This window comes from Meles meles, chromosome 7 (genome assembly GCF_922984935.1).
Source record: "Meles meles chromosome 7, mMelMel3.1 paternal haplotype, whole genome shotgun sequence".
Taxonomy (NCBI): domain Eukaryota; kingdom Metazoa; phylum Chordata; class Mammalia; order Carnivora; family Mustelidae; genus Meles; species Meles meles.
The window spans coordinates 71,459,636-71,487,090 of NC_060072.1; the positions used below are offsets into that span (position 1 = coordinate 71,459,636).

At 37.0% G+C, this 27,455-nt stretch overlaps 1 protein-coding gene across 5 annotated transcripts in view; it reads left to right on the forward strand.

Moving 5' to 3' along the window:
* Positions 1–15,296, forward strand: part of SOX5 (SRY-box transcription factor 5) — a 999,188-nt gene extending 983,892 nt beyond the window's left edge. For all 5 annotated transcript variants that reach the window (XM_046013235.1, XM_046013233.1, XM_046013234.1 and 2 more), the window contains 3 exons: positions 2,616–2,789; positions 8,501–8,717; positions 10,311–15,296. In XM_046013235.1, the coding sequence (XP_045869191.1) occupies positions 2,616–2,789; positions 8,501–8,717; positions 10,311–10,614 (695 nt within the window). In that variant the 3' untranslated portion in view covers positions 10,615–15,296. The remainder of the gene's footprint in view (positions 1–2,615; positions 2,790–8,500; positions 8,718–10,310) is intronic.
* The last annotated feature ends 12,159 nt before the right edge of the window (positions 15,297–27,455 follow it).

Below are 27,455 nucleotides of genomic sequence, written 5' to 3' on the forward strand. Positions count from 1 at the left end.
GCCCCTGGGAATTTTGAACCATTTTCTCCAAGATAACAGGGCTGTTGAGTACCGGAGGCAGGTCTTGGATTCAAGATGGCATGATTCTGAAGCAAATACTCCCAGTCACTGCCAAACTTATCTCTCACGTCCCGTTTGCTTTGTACCCAAAGCAAACTGTTCAAAAACTTGTGTCTGTAAGCTCATTTTCCAGTTTTCATATGTTAAACTCGGACCAGAATATAAGGCTAAGTAGATATTTTCAGGAGACACACACACGTGTGTGTGTGTGTGTGTGTGTGTGTGTGTGTGTGTATTTGCATTTTGGAACCCTTCACTCTTATACTGTCTTCTAGTCAGTCAGGTGTCCTCCCTCCCCTTTATAACCCAGCTGGAACACCAGCTGCACAATCTCATGCTTTCTTCACATGCCTGGAGGCTTCTGTTGTCTGCATCATCTCTGAACATTCTAAACATCCCCAATGACAACTAGCTAAACTGACACACTAATTTTAATAGACAGCAAAGAGAGACGAAGAAAGTACTATTCCCCTTATCCTGAGCCATAGCTGGGAACCTCCCTCCAGTGTCCGCTGCCATATATGCATTTTGAGAGCACTGTCCTCAAATTGGTTACTATGGGAGAGAAAGTCCGCTGCATATAGAAAAGACTGCAGTAGCACAAACCATTAGGAAGCCTACTTTAAGACAGAGGAGATAGCCTTGAGTTCCCCTATATATATAACTGTCTACTCAGTGCCTTGGCCCAATTCTACTTTTTTTTTTTTTTCCAATTCTACTTTTAAGTGTAGTTCTACACTAGCCTAGAGACTAGCCAAACTTGAGGCTAGCTAAACTGTAGCCAGATAATATTATCAAAACTGATTTTATTCAGTTGAATATCCAACCAAAGTCAGTGTTTTCCTGGCCTGTTGGAGCCAAACATCTCCTTATCTTTTCTACCTCCCTTGGCTAAGATAAACCTGGCCTAAGTACATATTAAGAGCTTGTTTAGCTTTGATGAAGTTGCATAATGTTCATTTTATTGCTTATGTTGTTGTAAGGTGTAAGAACAAGAAAAAGCAGATGTGCAAACGATCATTTGCTAGTTACAAACCCATTTCAGAAAGATGTTGCCATGTATTAGCACTCATTTTTGTCAATAAAAAGACAATTACTGGTAATAACACATTTCATAAATTTTAAGTTGTATTAGCATGATAAAATATACCCATAGTAATAAGCACTAAAACATCACAATTTTGTGGCTGTTATTTGTTAAATTGAGTCATGCTTGTATGCAAAATATTTTCCAATCTTCATCAGACCAAAGATCATAGTATGAGTAAGAAATAATGAGAAACCCCACCACCAGGTATGCTGTGTTTTTGGTGGCTGCTCTAGAGGTCTTCAAGTCTGGGTAATTTTGGTTGATTCGTATTCCGTCTAATTGAGAAAAGAGAGGAAGAGGAGTATGAAGAAAGGAAAAAAAAAAAAGCAATGTTTTTATTAAAGATACAAGCTCTAGAAATGCCCAAATTATTTAAAAATTTTATATGTTACCAAAATACTTCTCTTCCATATTTTCTAATGATATCCCTAGAAAACTTGGTATCACCACTATGTGGTTACTTCTGCTTCTCCTGATTTTCTTTGCCTAAACTTGAGTATCTCTAGAAGCTGTTTAATCTCGTGAAACTACAAAGTCACGCGAAGCCTAGAGGAGTGACGGCAGCTTCCAAGGGTTCTACTGTGGCTCTTGGTTATGTTTTTTTCACCATGAGTCCTGACTGGAAAGGAACTTTCAGTGGGTCTCTTTGGGTAACTTTAGACATGAGGGAGAAAATTCAGGGGAATTATTATATTATTTGTTTCACCTTAAATATGTGGCTGTGGACTTTTAAAGAAACCATAGTAGTATAACTTCTTTATTTTCCCCCTACGATTTTCAGAGATCTTCTGGGAATCAGTCCATCATTAGTGCATCACATAGTTCATGTATATATTAGCACAAAATTGCAAGGAAAAGCCAAACACATTACAGAAGAATTTCCATACCGTATTTTAACTTCAAATTTTTATTTAGCCACATTTTTATTTAGATTACTTCAAAAAAGGGAAAAGGGCATGGCTACTGTGTGTCCTGACCATCTTTAGGTAGCAGAGACATATCCTCACTGGTGGTCATCCATTGTGCCAAAGAGAACAGTGTTTCACAATTTTGTGAGCTTCTCTAACTGTTTAATATTTCCATGGTACCAGCATGCCTATTGGTATGCCCCAACTAGTCTCTTTCCAATTTGCATCAAAGATTACACATCCAAATTTCTTGGGTCCTCTTGAAAGAAAATGGTGAAATAGTCCATAGTCCATCCAAAAAAAGGAAAAAAAGAACATATTAGAAATGGATTAAGAATATAGATAACGATGATTGCCACCACAGGGCTTGTCGCAAAAACTTCATGAACAAGCATCTGTCTCAAGAACTGGAGGTACTATTATCAGATGTACTTTTTATATTCATATTTTGATAGACTAGAATAGATATTTCACTAGACAAATATTCTGTAGCAATAGAAAGAATAGAATTACCAAAAGTCTTAACACTCACATGAAGCAATGTTCCCTATTTTTAGGAAGTGCTGGAGTCTCAGAATCAAGAATTTACAGAGAATCCAGAGGCCGTGGTAGCAATGAACCCCACATAAAACGTCCAATGAATGCCTTCATGGTGTGGGCTAAAGATGAACGAAGGAAAATCCTTCAAGCCTTTCCCGACATGCACAACTCCAACATCAGCAAGATATTGGGTAAGAAACGTATTAATGGTTATGAGACACATGGAATAAATGTACCACTCTGTTTCCTGCAGTTGTTGAAAGGTACTGGCTTTGAAGGCCAGGGTGATCTGTTTATCTAAATAAGCACCATTAATTGATGCTTTCCTTCTGATGATGAAGCATTTCATGTCCGTGGAGAAAGGTGCTCAGTTTTTATAGCTTGCTTAGTCCTGTGTCTCCGTACTAATTGTTGCAATATTTTCTCTTCTTTAAGATCTAGAGATATTTTGTAGCAAGACTAAGAAAAAAGTTCCTTTCCTCTGAGTCACTTGACAATGAGGTTGACTGTATTTGTTCTTTCCCTTTGAGCTACAGAATTCTTCTGGAGAATACATATAGGTGAGGTTTGTTCCCATACTATAACTGAAAACCAGTTAAGATTGGCAGGACAGAAGAAGATGAGGCGTGTGGTGCAATTTTTGATTTATACTTTTTGTAGCCTTCAGCAGATTTTCAGCATCTTTTAAAAAGGGACTTTTCCTGCTACTGCAGCTTTCAGCTTAACAGATACAGTACATATTTGCCTTACGTACATAGACGCTGAAAGCACGCAGAAGAGATGGTGAGAGGTAAGGTAATGATTATAAAGAGACCAACTATAGACCAGTTGAAGTCCCAGAAAAAGGAAGGGAAGATTCCATTCCTTTTGTGCTGTTCACTTGACATCATCACCACCTTCTTCATCTTCAGATAGTGTGGTGGCTAGCTACCAGATAATCTAAGCACATTTTAGATTATTTATTCCCTGACTTCTAAGAGCTAAACAACAAGAAAAGAATAGGAACACCTAACTCTGAATTTGGGCTTCAACAAATAAATAACGCAACAAAACAGAAACCATTAATCACTTGAACTTATGTTTCGGTTTTCATCTAAAATGATTTTGAGATCTTTAAATGAATGTTACGTCAAAAGATAACAGTATGTGAAGCTTAGAAAATGTGAATATTTATGGATAAAGGAAATGCACATTTTTACATCTCAACCATCTCTGATCTGTTTTTCCTTTTTTATGACCAAATTTTACCTTCCATATGAAGTTTCCCATTTTTTAAAAAGATCTTATTTATTTGACAGACAGAGATCACAAGTAGGCAGAGAGGCAGGCGGGGGTGGAGGGGAAAGCAGGCTGAGCAAAGAGCTTCTTGCGGGGCTCGATCCCAGGACCCTGGGATCATGACCTGAGCCAAAGGTGGAGACTTCAACCCACTGAGCCACCCAGGCACCCCAAAGTGTCCGATTTTTTAAATAGATATCATACCTGTTCCATTTGGAAAAACTCTAGAAAAGAATAAAACACTTTATGTAAACATATTCCATATTTGTATCAGTTATCACAAAATTAGAAATCCCAAAATGTTAAAATTTGAAAAAACAGACTAAGTACTGATTTTTTAAACTGTCTATATCATTCAATTCCTGTGTCTGAATACTGGAAAAATGATAGTCACTGATTAAAACTTTATCCTAAGTGTAAGAGAAACATCAGTTTTGATAATGTGAAATACTTTAGGAAATGCAGCATAAGATTTTATGGGAAGACATGACCAGCTATAAGCATTTTTTTTTCTGGTTTGAAGGAAAGAATATTAGAATGACCATATGATCATACCGTAATGGGTGACATGAAAAAGAGTGCTGTCTGATTTTAGACTTTTCAAGAGAATTGTGTTCATTAAAGATATAGCAGGAAGAAAAGAAAAACACTGAGGTGTTTGGGACCTCAATATTTGGTCATAGCTTCAAATAAATAAGTGATCTTCAGATATCCAGAAGATCATTCGAACTGGCCCATTTCATATAAAAGTACAAAGAAAGCTTGATGTTTTCCTCTTTACTGATTGTTTTGGATAACAGCCTCCGACAGCATGCCGCTAATTCATTCTGCTTAAAACAGGCGCTTGAGCTGGGTTGACATTTTACATAGTCTCTGGGGATCCTAGTTGACATTTTAAAGGGCTTCTAAGCATTTTATAATACCCTAAAATCTGGTTTTAATAAGCCATTCTGCTGAAATTGTTAACATAAGGAATCACCTTTTACTGTTTGGCGCTAGATCAGGGGATGGGGGACATCTTTTTCTGATTAGATATACAGTAGTTGGAGTAAAATGTGCAAATTCGTTACAGACCCCATGGAGATGACAATGCTGCTCAGCTCAAACTCCTCATTTTTATTGTATTGGCACATTTAGAAAGGGAAAGAGGACTCTCAAGACTGGTGGTGGTTTCTTTTTCTTTTCTTTTTTTTTTTTTCCTTCTTATTTTGAACATCAGATTTTTTTATTTAATCATCCTCTTTGTCATCAGGAGGAATACCCAAATGTCCTTCGGCATTTTCCATTGTAAAAGGCCAGTCTTTTGAAAAATGCAGGAAACATACTCCCTGCACGTGGTCCAGGGTAAGCAACCAGCCCCACCCAGATCAGGTAGATGTTTTCATCTCCTCCTGAGAGACCTAAATTGCTCATGTCGTGTGTCTCAGGGCTCACATCGTAGCTATATACAGTGGATGTTGTGCCTGCAAAGCCATTAAAACCCAAACCAAACTTGGTATTTGTTTTTCTCCATTCAAAAGTTATTACTGAAAAATGAAAACCGTATCTGCCACCAAACCGAAACACTGTCTCCACTGTCTTAAAACGGAATAGTTAGCCATTTTGCCAAGTACACACAGTGCTTAGGCTACCTTAATCCTTTAAAAAGACTTATAACTATGATATGGCCACCTTTTAAAATGTAATTTAGGATTCAGTGATATTTCCAAGGAAATTGTATTATCAAGTATCTAAACATTCTGTGATTCCCGTTCATGTGGATTTAGAAGTCAACTTGTTGCAGAATTTACACTCTTTTATTGTGTATGTCATCTTTATATTAATATGTCTTTCATTTATCATATAATGTCTATATGTGTATATATATATCACTTTTCCCTCTGCATTTCAGCTAGATCGACTTTAAGTTCCTCCAGTTCCTTTTCCCACTTGACCATTTTCTTCTTCCTCCATAGAAAGTCTTCCCTTTCTGATTCCTATAGGAGTCATTTCCACAGCAAAGCCTTCCTGACCTACAAAAGATTGATCCCAACTCCTTATCATGGTCACATAGCTTCCTGTACATTCTACAACTGTAATTAAAATAATACATTTTTTAATTAGCTGCTTAATAGATTTCTTCTCCACTGGAATATGAGCCTCAAGAAGATAAGGAACATAATGATTCATCACTGTATATTCAGTAATTAATACAGCAGGATATGCACATAGTAGGAAATCTAAAAAGGGTTATTACATTCTGAGGCAGGTTACTATGAGGGAGAAACATTCCTTTTCCTTAGAGAAATACATGCTTTTCAAGCTTATAGAACATTCAGACTTAGCGAAGAACACCTAGCAATTCCTATTCTAATTGAGAATGCTAGTTTCTTTGTTCTATCTAGTGATAAAGATGGGGAATTTTAAAGTCAACAATTATAGGTCCGTTTTTCAATGTATTTATGTAATTCTTAAGTAAATTATTTCTGGTATGCTCACTTTTGCACTCCCTGATCTGAAGTTCAGAGCCCTGTTATACATACTTGGAAGAAACTTCCCAAAAAGAATTGATCTAGTTCTATAGTATTATAGCTTTATCTGTGTTTATACTTGCCCTGAGAATAACATAACGGTTTCCAGTACCTCTAGAGAATATTGTTGGGCAATATAGCATTTGAGATCATACCTACAAATTATTGGACGTGGCTATTTAAACACAAGTTTCAAAAAGGAATTCAAAAACAACCTCTATTTTTTGAACTATAACCTGGATTTCTGTAGTAAACAGAATAAAATCATATTGACTGTCTAGATTGGGAAAAAATCTGTTTATAAATTTTTGTAACACCTACGTGGATAGACCCACCCAGGCAACATCTGTTCCAATAGGAAAGAATTCTAAGGGAAGAGTATAGTCCCTGTTACTGTAATCCTTTAATACATGTAACAGCCCATATTGAGGATTTGTCTGCATTTGTAGGGAAGAACTGTTCATCAGTGAACTATTTGCATTTGAGATACGGAATTATGGTTGAGTAATGAATCCATTCAAAAACCTTAAGGTCTTGCTTTGATGACCTTGCAGGGCAGGTAAAGCTTCTGTACCAGAACCTATTTGGTAGGGAACTCCCAATTCCAGTTATTTTGGTCTTTGTACATTTGGGTAAAGTTGAGCTGATTACTTGCTGATAAAAACACTTCATCTGCAAATAGAATCTCCTCACATGCTTAATAAAAAGTAAACATTATTACCACTACTTATTTTACTACTACACACAGCCACAGTAATAGAACCAAAGCTTTAGATCACATTTATATTGAGAATTAGCATAACTATTTTTAATTAAGCTGCACGCTGTGTGTGTGTGTAATCCTAGTTGAAGCCAAACCAAAATCAAAAGTGAAAAGAAGGGGAAAACCAATTTGGATTGCCAATTGGATTAATATTATTAATGCATACTATATTTCAAGAAATGACATCTCTTTATATTATTGAAAGTTGATTTATTAAGAGAAAAACCTTACCCCATACATATTTATTCTGGCAGTTCTAACCCCTGTTAGATCATAGCAGGTGGGTATGGGTATCTAAAAACATATATTGTAGGTGCACCTGGGTGGCTCAGTGGGTTAAGCCTCTGCCTTCAGCTCAGGTCATGGTCTCAGGGTCCTGGGATTGAGCTCGATCCGGCTCTCTACTGGGCAGCCCCCCCCCGCCCCGCCCACTGCCGCCTGCCTCTCTGCCTACTTGTGATTTCTCTCTCTCTTTGTGAAATAAATAAATAAAAATATTTAATAAAAAAATACATTGTAGCATGTTCAGGTTCAATGACATCCAACCTGAGTTTGAGTCACAGGTTTGCAATTTAATAGTTTTGTGACCTTTGATAAGTTACTTCATCTATTTGAATTTTAATTTTCTCATCTATGGAAATAGGTAAAAATGCCAATACTACCTTACAGGATTCCAGTGAAAGGTAAAAATGGACAACTTGTGTAAAGTTTTTAGCACAGTATCTAGCACACAGTAGTTACCCAGAGCATGTTCATTAATAATAATGAAAAAATTCATTATTTTTTGTAATTAAAGTTTTAATGAAATGAATTTTTAAATGCAATCATTCATGAAAGCATACTTATAAATGTTGAGGAGAATTATATGTAGCATATGTGAGAAACCCTTGTAGTAAGTAATGTACCCCCCACCTAAAAATACTCAGCACCTAGATAATTAGCCACAGATTGAAAATGTATAGTAAGTTTTTGCATAAATTTTCAGTTCACAGTTGAATTATATCATGGTCCAATGTGGAAACAAAAGGTATATTCTTTAAATTATCTGTGAGCTTTTAAATATATAATGTACATGGTTGGCTCAGTTGTTAATTCCAACCAGGGAAAAAAAAATAAGGATCGTCCCACCTTTGTATCTTTGGGTACTCAGTTTCCTTAAGGACACAGCCAGCTACACCTCTGTTCCTGTGGGATCTCACCTCATGAGTCATTCTTTGCTAATCAAACACATTTTTATGTGTTCTGAGTTTGGGCCCGCATTTTTACTTTAGATTTCCTTGTTCTCAGGGCTATCTTTTTAGGAATCTCCGCAGCTGCGCCAGTTGGAATCCTAACCTTCTTTTCCTCACAGGATCTCGCTGGAAAGCTATGACGAACCTAGAGAAACAGCCATACTACGAGGAGCAAGCCCGTCTCAGCAAGCAGCACCTGGAGAAGTACCCGGACTACAAATACAAGCCGCGGCCAAAGCGCACCTGCCTCGTGGACGGCAAGAAGCTGCGCATCGGCGAGTACAAGGCGATCATGCGGAACAGGCGGCAGGAGATGCGGCAGTACTTCAATGTCGGGTAGGGGCCTCTCGGTCGCGCCAGCACAGGGAGCGCTCCTTGTTCCACTTAGTGGGTTGGGAGACATTCTTGTTCCGCTGCGAGGCAGCCTTTTGAAAAAGAGCCTGAACTGTGTGTATTTTCCGGGACCAAACTGTCCCCCATCCTGTACCTCCATATGGAGGGACTCCAAGGGCCTAGGACCTTGGCTCTCCCAGGAGCTTCCCTAACAACTGGCTTGAGGATAAACTATCTGAAAGTAAGCCTTCTGAAGTGCGTTGTTAAAAACTGGGAAGCATTATCAGTTCTTTGTCTCGTTGGCCTTCATTACTTCCAAGGTGTCACATGGACAAGTTCGACACCATTCTTGTTGGAGATTATACATCATAAAAGTGGTTTCAAAAGAAATACTTGCTTTGGAATATAGAGGGGTTTCTGGGCTGTCAAGGCACACGTGTGGCCTTTGTAGATCAGGCAAAGTGGAGATTCTATTTAGGGCAAGACAAGGTTGTGAACGGGAAAGCTGGCTTCTGAATCAAGAATGCAGCTCCCAGGAGGAGGTCTTACCCTGCTTCCTCTGGCGAGGCTGGGTGCGGTGTCCTGTGATGCTGCCGGCAACTTCATTGCTTCTGCAGAATTTTCTCAGAAAGCAGGGAAAGGAGGTAGCTCCCATTTGGAACAGAAGTTATTAAGATCCCAAGGGCTTCTTAGAATAATTAATACTGTTCTGAAAATGGCCAGAGGATACCTTAAAAAAAAAAAATTTTTTTTTTTTTTTTAAAGTCTGCCCTCCCTATCTTCATCCCTGGAAAGAGTCTGTGGGCTCTGTGCTTTATATGCCAATGCATGACTCTCCTCAAAGCTGAGCACAAAACCCAACACGGATGAAATAGTAGACATATGAATGAATGAATGAAGCCTAAATGAACATCATCTATTAATCCCTTCCCACTAGGACCAGCTACATAATTTGTGGAGCCCAGTGCAAAATGAAAATGTGGGGTTTCTGTTAAAGAGTTAAGTTCTGCTGCCACAGTCCTGAAATTCTTTAACCCAAGCATAAGGTCTTTCTAAGCCCAGGGCCTTGTGTGGCTCAGAGCTGTATGCCCTGCTTCCCATCCCCCCAACTATTGCAGGGAACAGGTGGGCAATGAGTTACTGTTCAGTTCTGGTGAGTTCTGAGCAATAATGTTTTATTTTGAGTACTCTAATATTTTAGAGCTTTTTTCCCAATTAAAATTGCATTATCTGTAGCTTAATTATTTCTGAAAACACTCCATTGTAGTGAAGGGGACATGAACTTGGGGTCAAGTTCTGCTGCTTAATCTTTTTGCACCTCAGGTTTTGTTTTGTTTTTTTATAAAATAAGATAGTAATAAAACAGTTATTTTAAGAGTCAAATAGGTAACACATGTAAGTGCCTTGTGCTCTGCCGAGCCGTAGACAGAGGTAAGGTATTGACATCACAGGAGGATGCAATTTTTTAAATGCTGGGCAATAGGATGAGAATCACGGTTTTAGAATTGGGCAAGCTGAGCAGATTCGTTATACAGTAAAGTGTACCTCTAAGTATCCCCTCACCCACAGTCTTTTTTTGGGACTTCCTCTCTGCAGGCAACAAGCACAGATCCCCATCGCCACCGCTGGTGTTGTGTACCCTGGAGCCATTGCCATGGCGGGAATGCCCTCCCCTCACCTGCCCTCAGAGCACTCAAGCGTGTCCAGCAGCCCAGAGCCCGGGATGCCTGTTATCCAGAGCACTTACGGCGTGAAAGGAGAGGAGCCACATATCAAAGAAGAGATACAGGCCGAGGACATCAACGGAGAAATTTATGATGAGTTCGATGAGGAAGAGGATGACCCGGATGTAGATTATGGGAGTGACAGTGAAAACCATATTGCAGGACAAGCCAACTGATAAGGGTCAAAAGATTGTTGTGACCTTAGGACTTAAAGAAGCCCTAGCTGGTTCATCCTTACCAGTGGCCAAGCACATTAACTTTCTCATACACTGACTGTTACTTTAACTGTTAGTCTTAAATAGTTGGGACATCAGCTGACTAATAGACCTCAGCCTCAAAAGGCTTGGAAAGGAAAAAAAAAAAAATACAAGCAAACAACAATATCAACAACAAGAGATTGAAATAAGCTATGGGTAAAATAATGCCAGTAATTCAGCTGCTACATCCAAGCACTGAAGTCTTACCCGTCAACTTTTTTTTTTTTAATAAACTTTATGGCTGTTTGTTCTACAATGTTCTAGAAATTCTCACTCAGGTACACAGTGCCAACAAGTGGCTTGTGAATGTGTTTTGTTGTTTTGTGCTACAATTTTTAAAAAGAAATAAGTTTTGTTTTGTTTTTTGGGGTTTCTGGGTTTTTTCCTTTTCTTTTTCTTTCCTTTCCTTTTTTTTTTTTTTTTTTTGGTAATGCACCTGACAGAAAAAAAGAAAGATGACTTTCTCTTTACTTCTCTCCACCTTCTCCATCTCTATACTTTAAAGATGGAAGTCTGTGCATGGGGGGGAAGAGGGAAAAAGAGCCTGTTTTTAACTTCATTGCTATCCACCACAAAATAAGCAATTATTTTCTTTAGAGGACTTTCTTTATCTATTGCACACCACACTACATCTTTGAGCAAGTGCCAAATTTGTACTGAAGTGTTGACCCAGTTCCTTTTTTTTTTCCTTTTTCCTGTTCCTTCTTAAGTTAGGACAGTGTTATATCTTAGACAATCCCTTGAAAAACCTGAAATACCAGCAGCTGGTGAGATTTGACTTTTTTTTTCTTAAATGGAAACTGTAGGTGCTGTTCTCAGGTGAAAAGAGAGAGAGAGAGAGAGACATAAGAAATTTAGAGAAAAAAATATTTTCTGATCTTGGATTTTTGTGTGTATGTATGTGTGTGATTATGGTACTAATAGGAATAACATTGAACCATTGTGAGTTAAACCCACATCTGGGGATGAAATCCCACATCCTCCTAAGTGACTGGTCTGGAAGCAACCTTGACCTTGACTTTGCACTTCAAATGACAACCAAGATAGGGCTCAGAAATTATATTTTTAAATTTCTAATACGATTATTATTGGATGGATCAGGCGGCCCTTTGTAATCGAGGTGTGCATGTATAACATGGAAGCTACTAGCAAACTGTTCCCAGATGTCCCTTCTTCCTGGTCAGTTGGTTCCACTAATATTTGCGACTTAATGATTTCTGTTTGTTTTTCCTATTGATAACATTGAGCAAAGCAATCCTTGTTTTCCTTGACTATATTTGGCCATTTTCCAGAAACACAGAATTAGCTTATTTCTTCAACATTCCATCCTTTCCTGATCAGGAAATGGAACTGATGATTTTGTAAGGTATTTTTCATCTCTCCATGAAATGAGGCGGAGACCATTTGCATTTCACAATTGTGGGCCATGTGCATCCCATCCCATAAAAACCAGGATTTGATTAAAAGGCATAGCAGCCTGACAAAAATGGAGCCTGGCTGAACCCAGTGATCCTCGCCACCACTTTCCCTCGCCGTAAGACAAATCCACAGAAGTCCAGTTTTTGGTTCCAGCCCAGTATGTGTGTAGAGCAACAACTGATGGTGACAGAACTGCTTGTTTAGATTTCGCCGGCCACATGCCTAGGCAGTTACAGGGCTTGTACAAATAAATGCAAAATCACTTCAAGTCCATTGCCATTATTTGTGCTGAAGCATCAGACAGTTCAATACTCCAGCTGGGAGCTTGGATGTGCTATGGTTTTCACTCCAGTCCTCATTTTCCTATCCCACCCCTCAAACCTGACCCCAAAGTTTGATTTTTACACATAAATAAGAAAAAGAAATCCTTTTTATTTTTCTCTCTCTCAAAAGACTTGCTCTGGGGTTTTGCTTGGAGGAGCTGATCATATCCTGCATGTCAGAGATTTTGTTTTGTTTTCTGTTTGTTTTTGATGACTGTATTTTCATTTGAACTGCCTCTTTTTGCTAGTGTTGTAATGATGATGATGATAAAATAATAATAATAATAATAGTAATAATAATAATAATGGTCAGCTGTTCCCAGATTAGTAAGTTATGTATAATTTATTTCTCCCTCTCTATTTTATTCTCCTCTGATTTGGAAGTGCAGCCAATAAGCTGTTAGATATTTAAAACAAATTTCCATCTTCCAACTCATATATATATATATATATTTATACACACACACACACACATGTTCACCCACACAATTTTACTTCTTCAGTAAGTTTTCTCCTTTTTAAAAATTTGGCCCCAACAATGTCAAGTTCTGGTGTTTCATACAAAGGAGTGAATAGGAGGGTCGTGTTCAATCTTAACTTATGCTCTCATCACTCATTTAGTTATTTAATTGCCACAGTCATCTAGAGCCAATTTTTTTTTTGTTGTTTTTGTTTGTTTTTAAGCACTCTGGATAAGGAAAAAAAATAGACACTCGTTTTATATTGTTATTATGTACAATGTGAAAACAGATTTTTAAAAATTTGTTCTTCGTCTTTGTTAACAAATTCTTTCTGACTTATGTGGGTTCACCTCTCACGTTTGCTGGATACTTATTTTACACCACATTATAAAGATGCTTTGTTTTCATTTCATGACTTTGGGCTACAAGAATACTTTGTTTTAGCTCCAGGTAGAGGCCACTGAGGGCAATCACAGCTGAAACCAATTCTAACGCACTTAGCAGTGAATTGACAAAACACTTCTGTTTGGTCTTTTTTTGTTTGTTCTTTATTTTGTTTTATTTGAAGGGGAAAACGAAATTGTTAATGGTGACCTTTAACTGCTGAAATTCAGAAGTTAATTTTATTTAGTTAGGTTGATGTCAGAGAGGCTGCACCATGCATGGACGAAAATGGGAAGTCCAGAGCCCCGAGTCTGCTCTCTTGTGTCCTGACATAGAATTCACTGGGTATCGTAATTTCTTTGCCTTAGTTTTCCCCAAAAGAAAACAGACAAATTATATTGATGTTTGAAGTGCTTTCAAGTCATTTGATAAAAGGTGCTATGAATAGCAACTTATTGTGTTAACACGTTGCCTTTTTGGCATTCGATTGGTTTATCATTTTTGTAAAGGATCCTAAAACCTTGTATTCTTTCTCTGTGCCCCATGATGATCAAAAAAGCGAAGGTAGAGGAAATCAGAGTAAGATCAATCTGAAATGAAGATAACATTTCCCTCCTCTATCCTTTCCTACCTCTCATTCACAAATCCCCGGTCTCTTCTTCCTCTCTCTCCCTTTCTCTCTCTCATGTGCACGCAAACATACACACACATACACACACACAGGCACACACTCATCCCAGTACTGAGGAATAATCTTGCCTGAACTCTCATTTTATTGCTATTATAATCAATTCCTCCAAAAATAGCCGTGTTTTAATATGAATCTAAGAGAACATCACTGGAGAAAATAGGTTAAAGTTGCTCATTTACAAATTACTAATAATTTGGCTGGTTACTGCAATTGTATAAAAGACAAAACTATTCTTCAGTACGTTTATACCTAAATTAGTTAAGTCAATTTGTAACATTTATTTGGCATCTGCATTTAAAAGTTAACCATATATAAAATCCCTCCCAAAGAACATAATTATTATTGAAACCAAATCCTCTTACAAGGAATGAATATAAGAGAGTTTTCTTTGATGATGAAATTATTTCATAGATTTGATTTTGGAGTAGACTTTTACCTTAATTCATTTAAAGACAATTATCTTTAACTATTTTGTGGTCCCAATTTCAGATATTTTCTTAATCCAGAAGTAGTTACTGTTCCCAGAGAAAATCTCTTTTATCACATTTAAAACATCAAAAAACAATTTTCATTCATTCTAATGGGTAAATTATTGAATTGTAATAAACAACTGTATATTTACAAACAGGTTTATAAACTATTTGTCTATCAAGTTAATAGTCAAATAAAAATTATGAGGTCTGCAAGGAAAATTATGAAGCCCACTTAAAGTGGTTCAGATATCTCTTCTAGGGCATAAGTTTTTGTTTAGACAGGCTTTTACAGTATTTAATTTTAAAGTTTCCTATAACTTTCAGTTTCCCAAGTTGAAGATGATGTTGTGTTAAGTTTTCTACTGATTGATTCCTGTCCTTCCCAGTGTTTCTGTCACTGGTTCACTAAAACAGTATTTATACAGCTCCACTGGCTCTAAAGCTCTTAGTCCTTCTAACATTTTGGATTTTACAAGTAAAAACGGGAAAAAAGTAGAAAAGAGACAATCAAATGCCTGGAGCTTAAAACAAAGTACGTGCAACCTACCATCTCACTTGAAATTTAATAAAATAAATAATTATGTAAATATAACATAGAGTTATAGATTTATATTTTGTTCATAACACATAGTGTAATATAAGTTGTATATTTTCATGTTTTTGGTTTTATGTTACCATTCATGCCACAATAAAAATAAAACAGGAGTTTATGTACTCTTAAAAAAAAAGATGTGGGTTGCCACAAACCTGTTTTTTTTTTGTTTGTTTTTTGTTTTTTTGTTTTTGCATTCTCTTTTTTCAGTATTACTGCCATGCAAGGCACCAATAAAAACAGCAAATGTGTTCTTTACCTATTATACTGTGTTTCTTTTCACAAATCTTGTTGTGAAGGTATAATCTTTAGTTTTCTTATGGAAAAAGCAAAAGTACAGAAAATAATTTAGTTTTCAATATAAATAACCCCACTCCCTGCCAGGTGGACATTGCAAGAAGGCCCACCAGACCTCATGATACCGCATCACAGCATACAGGGATCTAGCTTCACTATAATGTCAAAAGATATTGCTCTCATATGTAATTGAGTCTAATACTCTGAAATCCTACAGCCCAAAGCACTTTTAATGTCCTTTTCCCAAGTTTGATGCTATCATGGGGGCAGGGTTTCCACACTTTAAAATTATATTTTATCCTATTTGTATAGAAAAAAATGTAAATTTCAGATTGTGAAATCACTGAGAACTATAATTTTCACCTTGCTGGCATCCAATTTAAGAGTCTACCCCATTAACCTCTGGATTCTACCTTCAACTTTTTAAGCAAATGTGAAAAAAACAAGAAGCCTCCTTTCCTTCCGATGACCGTTTTTGCACGTCTCTTCCACCATATTATGTTTCTCTAACTTGATAGTTCTGTGTGTAACCGGTTCCTGCAGGGGGTTTGTTTGTTTCCTCGGTTGCTTGCTTGGTTTTTAAGTAAGTATCAAGACGTTGGGTCAGATAGCCTCTGGTTCGAATGAATATAGAGTCTATAAAAAGGATCTACTCTACTAACACTCTGCCTGTTGTATTCCTTAAGCGAAGTATTTTTACAAAGACTGGTCCACGGACCACCTGCTTCAGAATTAACTGCTCAAAGTGTAGATTCCTGGGCGGGACTCCAGATGTAGTGAGTCAGAAATCTCTGGGGATGGAGATAAAGCTGTTGCTGTTGAACAGCTCCAGATAATCCCGCGGCGTGCCCTGGTGTCTCAAAACAACCAGGAGGTGGGGCTGTTTTCCCTCTCCTACTGACTTAGGGCCACCATCCTTAACCTTCAGCCTCTGTGAAAACCTGCAAACTTAGGGTCAGCGAGAGGCAGGAGTTGGAGCTTGGAAAGAGCTCGCAATCTGTCTCCTCCTAGATTGTGTTTGACCCTCCAGCACCATTCCTGTACGTTATCCTTGTTTCTCTGCTTTGGCTAGTTCATGGGCAAAGCAGGAGGCTTCGGAGACTCCCAAGGGAGAGGAACACTGAAAATAGAAGGGAAACACACAAAACGACACCCACTTAGTATTTGCAAAACAAATTGAGGTTCTTTGGGAAGGAAAATAGCCATTGAAGAAGTGAAGAGATAAGCATTCCATGCAGTGTTTATAATAGACCACCTATGGCTACACTGGTCACAGTCTCAGCCCCTTGCTTCAAAAAAACGGCATTATCATAATGGATGCGCTAAGAATATGTGGATGGGGAAAATCTCCGTGCTGAAGCCTGCTCCCTCGAGGGGTGAGGTCCCAACCACCACTACCCTCTCTTTCCTACCAAATAAAGTTCGCTTGGTTTTGTCCTGTGATGTTTCCGCTTGGAAGCATTTTGTTCTCGGCCTTTATGTTTTTCTTAATTTCTTATGGCATATTTAGGACTAGCATGCAATAATGGATTGTTTTCTTTCTGCCAATGCCTTGAACAACCAAAAGAATACTGGCAATAGTAAAAGGAAACCCATTTTTTTTTTTTAAATTTATCTCCATTTTGCCAATTTCGGTTGTTGGTGTTTGAGAACGTTCACATATGTATTTTTAAGAAATCAGGACACTGTCATTCTTACCAAATTTTGAAGTTCAGCAGTCATCCCTGTTTATAACTTAACACCATCACTGAAACCTCGGTTATAGCAATGGAGGTGAAGGTAAGCATGAATTAGTCCGATGTCTGAGTTAAAGAATATTTATGGAAAAAAAAAAGATTTATTTTTCTTGAGTCGCTAAAGCAATCTAATAGCTAGCTGAGAGGACCTGTTTTATAAGTAAGCATTGTAATTAGTATGTAAAGTGTATGCAATAGTATTGCTAAAAGTTCTTAAAAATAGTTATGTTTTCTTAAGCAGGCTAAACATCTGTCCTACGATTTTGTTTGTTCTACCAATTTGCTTAGCAAACTATTTTTACCACCAAGAATGAACCAGTTCCGCTCTGATCACAATAATCATCATTTTTCAATTAGTCAGGTCCAGATTCATGAGATTTTACTTGCCCATTATTGCCATTTTCTAATATGCAGGCGAATATGGAATGGAATGGTATTTTGTTGCTGTTCAAAATATAACTCAAGAGGATGAAAGTTGTTTTACACTGCTGTCGCTACTGATTCAATTTAAAAAGGAAAAAATAAAAAATAATAAAAAATTTACCAGAACTGTAGGAATTCAGTAGGCCTAAGTAAACACACCATTTTGTACCTTGCCTGTTCAATTTAGTATTAAATTTCAGAGTCTGGAAAGCAATCCTAATTACACACAAACTGTAAAATATATTTGAAATAAAGTCTTTTGTTTATAAAAATCACTGTTGTGATAACTTTTTTGATAAATTAATGTTATCTTGATAGAAAGTTGGAGAAACCACCACAGGACATAGTTAAGTAATTACTTACTTACACAGAGGACTGACTTTATTCAAATTGCTCCAACACTGGCCCTCGGTGAGCTTTCGTTTTCCCTTATACAGCGAACCTACAACTGACTACAGCGCATGTTTACAAAGCATGGTTGCATGAACTTTCGTTTTACTCAGGACTATAATCATTACTGGTAGGCCCCAAATAATTCCACAGCTTGCCCTTTTCATTTGGAAATGATCTTTCAAGCAACGTTGTCTTCGGCGGGGTGAGCATACATGAATGGAATTAACAATCTGCTTTCTTACGGGCAGAGATTATTTGACATCGGGAAAATGAAATGAAGTTGCCAGTCGTATGACATTTGGGCACAAATGCTAACTACAGTTATTGAAAAGAAAATTTTAGGTTGTCCTCATTAAAGAGTTATCAATTTCTCCCTAACCTATTAATTCTACACATCTGTAAAGCTTTGATATTATAGCCTATTATGTCACCCAAATCTTGGACTCTTGCTCATACAATCCTCTGGTGGAGATTTATCTTTGTCTCTTACTGTTCTAGTAAAATTTCAAAAGTAACTTACTTGTTCAGATACTTAAGATGCCCAGAGCTTATGTTGGCAAACCTTTAGAAAGTTTTGGAAATGTTACCCTTTTTTCTGTAAATTTTAAACACACAACGCCTGAGCTTGGGTCATGGAGAGACATTTAAATTTTCTTATAAATAATAAAAAAAAAAGTACAAGTCCGGAAAAATGAATGATAATCACATGAGATTTTGCTAATGATTCAATATTTGGCAAATATTAAGTGAATGATGCTAAGTTGGTTCTCCTGGCAATAAAAAAGCCTAACATTTGTCAAAGTTGACAAACCCCTGGCTGTCTAGTCCTTCATATTGGCTTTATATGATTATATAGACTCTTATCCATTTTTAAAATGTGGTATGGCTTGTCATAAATCTACACAAAAATGCCTGTACAATTAACACATACCACATAAAGAAACAAGGAGTAAGGACTAAGAATAAAAACAGATTACACATACACTCATGTAGCTCTAATCACTAAACAAAAAAATAGTCCTTATTTTCATAGCAGTCAGGGCAAAGAAGAAAGTACATGGATTAGAGAATACTTATTGCTTAATTGAAGGAAGCATGCGAGTTTATCATGAGAAATAAACCTTCATTGCCCTAAATTCTTGGATAGATTTCACACTTAAGGGATAAGAAACAATGCAAAGGGCCACTTTTTTTATAAGCAGATTTACAAAAGCTGTAGATTTGTTTCATAAATGCTTACTCTCTCAGTCCTTGCGAATAGTTTTATGAAGATAGTTTGCAGGGGGTCAGAGAGAGAAAGGGTATACATATGAATAGATAACTGGATATATGGATTAGACAAGGATTTACAAGGATGAAGCTGGAAGCATTGTGATTGTGATGAATATTTATCATGTCCCATAGACCAGCTTGTTCAACTATCAGATGTTTCAAACTGGCTTTTAATTATGCCATGTTCAGTATTATGATAGGTCTATATGAGACATAAAGCAATATTTCTTCCATCAACATTTGTAATTTCCAAGGAAATAAGACTAGCATACATTAAGCAATAAAACAATATAAGAATAGGATTAATGTATCAAAGACTATAAGTGATATGAAATTTCAGAGGAGAACAAGAATTGTTTTAATATATACCAACACTTCATCTCCTAAATAAACATAGTAAGTGGTGAATGGCCACCCTCCCATTGGAACAATTAGAAAATCACAAAAATTGTGTTTTAAAGGCATTAGAAAACCGTGGAGGAAATGAGACTAGATGAAGCACAATTCTAGAAGAGCAAGACTCTGCCCTAGGTGAAGCTGATGGTTGCTAGCTGTTTCTATTTAATGAAGTCATTAGATTAGAACAAATCTTGAAGCTTGCCGTAAAAGTCTTGGCAGCTCCTGGGGGAAAGTGAGACAGGCAAAGCAGTTGTGTGGATCTGAAGTGACAAATTAGAAACTTGAGGGACTTCAAACACGAGACTGGTCTTACTAATGGCATATTTTCTGAGTTCTATATCTGTGTGGGTTGCAGGAGGTTTATGGTAAAAGCTTCTCAAAGAAAGATGGAGGTCTCCTGCTCCATCTTTTGCTCATACAATCCTAAGCACTAAATTTGCTTCCTAAGCACTAAATTAGTGCTTAGTGCTTAGGAAGCAAAGTCCAGCCAGAGATGTGGGACCTGCCTCAAGTGCATAGTCTCCCTTTCAAGGTAGTCTCCTTTTCAAGACATTTGACAGATTTTATCTTCAAAAGTTAGGATTCTGGAGGGTGGGACTGGGTACCTTAGAAAGACAGAACTGAGGAGAAAACTACCCATTATGCTCACAAGCAAAGTTTGGGAAAATCACACTCTGAGACAAAATAGAGGTAGCCCGAGTATTATTGAAACTGCCAAGCAGACTTAACAGAACAAAATTCCTCATAAGTGCAAAATAATCAGCCCTTCACCCTATGTGTCCAACACAAGAATGAGAAACTCCACTATGTCAGAAGATTAAATCAAACAGGTTCTTTGTAGTTTTTTTATTAAAAAAAATTTAGGAATAAAAAAATCGTAAATACAGGAAAAGACAAAGAAATGACTGATAATCAGAGAAAAAACAGAGTAGATGTAGGCCCACAAATGAAACTGATAATAAAGTTAGCAAACAAAGATTTCAATGTAACACTGGTTAATATAATTAAAAGAATATATGAAAAACAGACAAAATGGATAAAGAGGTGAAATCTATGAATAATAATCAAGTAGACACAAGAGGGCAGGTTTAATAAGATTAGTTAAAAGGAAAAGAGTTTAATTTTAAAAAAATACAGAGACTGATCCAAAAAAAAGCATTTAAAGAGATAATTGCTGAGAACTTTTCAAAACTAATAAAAGATATCACACAGATTCAAGAAGTTCAGGTAATCCAAGTGGGATAAGTAAAAAAAAACAAAAAACCACATATGTACACATTACCATAAAAACCATATGAATACATATGAAATACATTGAAAATCAATGACAAAGATAAATTATTTTTTGTTAAGATTTTATTTATTTATTTGACAGAGGGAGAAAGATCACAAGTAGGCAGAGAGCCAGGCAGAGAGAGAGAGGAAGCAGGCTCCCTGCTGAGCAGAGAGAGCAAAATGCCAGGCTTGATCCCAGGACCCTGAGATCATGATCTGAGCTGAAGGCAGAGGCTTAACCCACTGAGCCACTCAGGCGCCCTGACAAAGATAAATTCTTAAAAGCAGCCAGAGGAAAAGTAGATGATCACCAAAAAAGAGTCAGTGAAACTGACAGCTGACTTCTCAATAGAAACAATGGAATCTAAAAACAATGAAATCACATTTTTAAAGTTCTACAAGAAAAATTTGCCAAACTAGACTTCTGCGTACCGCAAGAACTATCCTGATGCAAAGAAGTTGCAATAGAGACATTTCCAAACAAACAAAAGCTTAGAGTACTCATCATCAGCTGATCTGATCACAATATTAGAGAGATTTCCTCAGGCTGAAGGAAAATGATCCCGCGTGGAAAATGTAACTGCAGATATAAATGAAGAGCACTGGAAATGGTAAAATATGTGTGTTAATATAAATGAGCTGGATCTGTACACAATACCTTGTCAAGTTTTAAATAAATGTAGAAGCAAATTCGTAATAGCAATGATGAAACAGGGAAGAGGAGAAATAGATTTTAAAAATCTAATTGAGAGCATCAAGAAGTCAGTGATGCATGTGGTGATCTCTAGAGTAGCCAAAAATAGAACAGTGAAAGAATTTACAACCAACTTTCTGATAGAAAAAAAATGGAATAATAAAATAAATTAATGTGAAGGGAGATTAGACTAAATAAAATAAAATGAATGCTACCACAAGAGATAGAACCCAAAATGGTTGAAAGTAAAATGGTGGAGGAAGATAAATCATGCAAATACTATGAAAAGAAATGGATGATCACTTTACTAATATCAGATGAAGGAGGATTCCAGATAAGAAGCATTATGAAAAATAAATATATTTCAAGTGATTCAATCCAATTGGAAGGTAAGAGAATTTTTGAAATTTATGAACTAAAAATCATAACTTTGAATGACGTAAAATAAGCCCAAAATGACAGAACGAAACAGAAAAATACACAGCATAGCAGAAGCCTTTAATATAGTTCATTCAATAGCTATTAGAACAAGCTGGAAGAAAATTAGTAAAGTTGTAGAAGGGCTGAATATTACAATTAACAAACCAACATGATCGAATGGATGTGTATAGAGCACTTTCCCCAGTGATGATAGAATTAATATTCTTTATAAGTGCCTGTGGAAACTTTTCCACAGTCCATAAGATAGTGCATCATTTAAAAAAATCATGGGTAGACTATATCCTAAGCCAATTGAATTGAACTACTAATAAAGAACTAATATTTAACTAGAAAAATCCCAACTGCACTGAAAAAAATAATATCATAGATGAATAAGAGTATGAATTCTTCCCTTGCTTTTTTTTTTCTTTTCTTTTTTTTTTTTTAAGATTTTATTTATTTATTTGACAGAGATCACAAGTAGACAGAGAGACAGGCAGAGAGAGAGAGAGGAGGAAGCAGGCTCCCCGCTGAGCAGAGAGCCCGATGCGGGACTCAATCCCAGGACCCTGATATCATGACCTGAGCCGAAGGCTCTTCCCTTGCTTTTTATCTACTTTCTTATAGTTCTATAGCTCTTGCCACTTTACCACATATTCTTTGTGGGTTTTTCTCTCAATTGGAATAGCTCTTCGAGCTTCTTCTCTCTTTCGCTATAACTCCTCTCAAAACTCTAGGGAGTATGAATGAGTAAACAAGACTTTAGGAACTTCACTCTTTTCCCTGAACTTGACCCGCCCTCAGTCAGAGCCAGCACACAGACCCTTCTGTGGGCCTCAGGATTAAACACTCAGATCCACTCTTCCATGAGGCCACCTTTTCACCCATTTTCCCTACACTTGTTTTTTTCTAGGCTTGCTTATCACCCCCCCCAACACACACACACCATTAAAAACAAGGACAAAACAAAACAAAAAAGCCTCACAATCCTTTGTACCTAACTCTTAAAACTCTCACCTATGTTATGGTCAGAGTTCTCCTTAACACCCTTCCCCCTGAAATTGTCCCTTTCTGCTCCCACCCGTCTTTCGGCTAGCATTCTAATATTATCTCTCCTTGCTAAATCAGGATTTGTTTTTTATTTCACAAGATAATCCCAGAAAGGAAATGTAATTCATTTTTCCTTCATTTTTATACTATAAGGTGTTGATGACTGTAGGAGGTTTTCCTAAATGTCAAGACAAAGAGCATAAACAGGGCAGAGAGATGCAAGTATATCTGGTTTCAGGGTCCCCAAAAAGACCAAGTTGGCCCCTCACTGCTAGCAAGATCCAAAGGCACAGAGATGAGTGGTGGCGAACGAGAAGGGAATTTATTTCAGTGAGACCAACATCAGGAAGACAGTGGACTAAAGTCTCAAAGACTGTCTTCAGTATTGAAAATACTTCCAGGTTTATATAAAGAAAGTGTGGGGCAAAGGTTGGTGGGTACGTGCCATGGGGCAGCAAAGGTCAGCTCAGTCATTTGAGGTCAGTCAATCACAAGGGGTCTTGCTCACATTTAGGGCAGCTTGAGGGGGTAGTTTCTGTTCTCTTCAAGGGGTGCTTTGTCCTGCAGGGTCTTTTGTGTGAGTTGATACATAAGCTGGAAAGAACTTAATCAATTAGAAAACTGATTTTCTAATCAAATAGACTGATGTCTAAATAGAAGTAGTTGAAGTCCTCTCTCGAGGATCAACTTGTAGCCACACAATAAAAATACCACTTGTGCTTCTAAAAATCATGGTCTCTGACCTTGACAATTTGGGGCTCTAGTTTGGATGCTCTGCCTTCTTGAGTCTCCTCTTATTCTTTTATAGCCTCATTTCTTATGGGGAACAGAGGGATTGCTTTATTTGTTACTTTTCATTTCATGGCTCTTGGCTTCCCACTCCCATGTACTTGGCACATTTTTTGAGGATAAAAAGAAGAAAGCCAGTTCTCTCCCTAAAACAAACTATGTCACTGGATATTATGACCACCCAGAGAAGGGACAGTTTAGGCATAAGGGAAGGTGACTGGACTAGAAGGTTCTGGAGCTACCCTGCTACTAAGTTGGTTACTGATTTTGCTCAAGTCACTTAACTTTGCTGGGATTTTTTCTTTCCCTTTGTTGTGAAACCGCTGTTGAACGGGATGTCTTCAACTATCCCTTCCATTTCTGTGATTCTGTAGTTCCTTGAAACTAAATACAGTGAGGGTCCAAAACAAGGAAGACATGTTGTGAGTGGCATTGATCTTGAAAACAAGCATGGGGAGAAGAGAAATCTTTACAGCAGGTCTCAGACAAGGAGATGTGGAAATAAGCAATGGTAAGTAGAGGAAAGAACACGGGTTTTAGACAATGACTTGAATTAAAATCCTGAAACAGCTTCTAGTCACTAAGCAACTTCAGGCATGTTAATTGGTCTCTCAAAGCCCAGTTCTTTAATAGGAAGTGGTAACCCAATTCGGGGAATGTTAGGATTCAAGGTCAGAGTCATTTATATCATTTTGATATAATTTTGCCATGGTCCCCTGCTTAAATGTCTTCCATATAGTCTTTTCTAACTTACCCTCTCTGTAGAACAATTTAACCTTCTTGTTTATACTTTAAAAATTTAGGGGTGCCTGGGTAGCTCAGCGGGTTAAGTCTCTACCTTCAGCTCAGGTCATGATCTCAGGGTCCTGGGATCAAGCCTCACCATTGGGCTTTCTGCTCAGGGGGAGCCCGCTTCCCCCTCTCTCTTTGCCTGCCTGTTTGCCTACTTGTGATCTCTTTTTCTCTCTGTCAAATAAATAAATAAAATCTTTAAAAATGTATATCTAAAGCAGCGTATACTTTAAAAATATTATTTAAGTGGCTTTTGGGTGGCTCAGTCAGTTAAGGGGCTGACTCTTGGTTTTGGCTCAGGTCATAATTTGAGGGTTGTGAGATCGAGCCCCTCATCAAGCTCCATACTCGGTGGTAGTCTTCTTGAAGATTCTCTCTCTGCTCCTACCCCACTCATGCACAGACACAGACACACTCTCTCTTTCAAATAAATAAATCTTTTAAAAAAGATTGTCTAAATACAATATTGTATTTATTGTCTTGCACATCTCTTTTGCTGATTGGACTGTGAACTCCCTTGAGGAAAGAGAAGGTATTTTGTTGTTGTTGTTCTATATCCCCAGTGTCTTAAGAGAGTGCATCACACTTGACAATAAATTTTGCAGAATAAATAAAATAATAAATTAATGGATGAATGGATGATGCACATGGAGACTTTGCAAATAGTTCTTGTGCATAATTTCATACCAATGAATATTTTATTCTTACTTGCAATAGAAATTGCTTGAAAAATTAACTTAAAATAAGTGAAAGATTTTAATGACATCAGTGGAATTATTACTAATTTTTAAAGATTGACCCTGGATAACTTGTCCCTAGGACTGGTCAAACTACTTTATGTCCTCCAGGCATTGATCCTATTAATGGTTCAGAGGTCATTTTTATTATATTCATTAACTCAATCTGAGGAAATAATTCATTGTATATATTAATATGTAACATATATTAATATATAATAATATATAATAACATATTACTATATATTAATATATAATAATAAATAACACATTAATATATAACATATATTAACATATATTTTTATATATAACATATACAACATATATTAAGATATATATATTAATCTTTCCCCCTAATTTTGGGAGTATATACTAATTCTTAACATTCTAAAAAATTAAATTGAAAAAGTAAGATAATTTAACCATTTTAGCAAAAACACAAAAAATCTTAAACCTCGCTCTCAGAAGCCAAGTCTTCACAGTGTTTCATAATACAAACACTTTTTTTTTTTTAACTTTAGAAGAATAAGCAGTTGTTGTGATTGATTCCACACTCATTCTGCATGCTGCATGACAGGCCAATAAGTCAAGAAGCAAGATTTGGGGTGAGGAGAGCAACTTCATTTGGGAAATCAGCTAATGGAGGACATGGTGGATATCATCCCTAAGAACCATCTCCCCCAGCATGAGATTTGAGCATCTTTTATGTTAGGATGTGAGGAACATGGGAGGGATTTAGAGTGAAAAGGTGACTGACATCTGAGGGAGGTTGTGTAACTTCTTTTGTCCTCGGTCAGTTGATTTTGGGTACAGGAATCTGGTCATGTCATTCTTGCAAACCTTAAACATAGCATAGTCATTTCTTTACATATTCCCTTATCTCCTTGAGTGAGGTAAGTTGGGGTTAAAAAAAAAACACTTTTTTTTTTCAAATTTCAGCTATAAATTCCTTTTCAAATTCCTTTGATGATTAACATGTCTGTGTGCAGGGTTAAGCCGTAGTCTCTAAGCTCTAGGTCACGGCAGCAAGGGAGCGAGAAGCAATATGGAGACATGCTAAGTGTCTCCCTGATACAGGGTTTTGGAACTGTGGAACGGTCACTTCTCCGGGGCATCCTGTTGAACACGTTCTGTCTCTGAGGTTTCAGAAAATACTTCCTGCCATTCTCTCTTTCATCAGAAAGCAGGACCAGTTATGAATGGTGGACTTTGAGAGGAAGTTCACAAACCTTCAGACCTTAATTAACGTTCAACCTCAATTAGTTCCCAAATTCCATCTGAAAGGAACACTGAGAAAATGAAGTAAAAGATATTTTAATACTTAAAGTTTCTTTTGTCTCTTCACTGATAGGAATGAAGTTATATGTGGGAGGTGGGTAGTGCCACCATAAACTACTTTATTCTGTCTGAATGAGGAAGGTCAGTATATCATCCTTCCAGGGAGAGGAAATTGCATAGACATCTCCTGGGAAGACAATAAAGACATCTTTGACAGCATGTTGAAAACATGGTAAAACTTTCTTTTTTTTCCGATGGAGGAAAAAAAAAAATCAGTATTTAAATGACAGATGAAAGTAAATGATGGACAAAACGCATTATTCTTAAAGTGTCTCCTGGTTATTCTGAAAGAACTATTACATTTTGAAGACTGAATTAAAACTGGTTTGATAATAATATATCAGTTTATCAATAAGACAGTGAAACCGCTTTTTGAAACCACGTTTTTAAAATTTCTTGTTGTGTTAGCTTTGTCTCCAAGCATCTAGTCCCATAAAAACAACTGAGAAAAAGGGAGGAAAAGAAACTCAAAAACTTTGCTTTATTTTAATACAGGAATTTTTTCATGAAGTTATCAATTTAACTTCCGTTTAACTTCAGAAATAACAAATGATGGAAGTTTCAAAATATTAATGACTATCTTCTTGAAGAGCTTAGCCCGATAGAAACTGCCTTGATTTGAGCCAGTAATTTTTCTGACAGCTTAGGAATTCATTTCTATCATTTGTGGTAGTTCTGCAAATTGCCCAAAAAAAGCCCAGCACAACTGGGCCAGCCTTGATTTAGACTAGCATGGTTCCACCTGGTAAGCTACCATTCTACTCCATTTATGTCAGAAGACTTAAAAAGACTTAACCACCCC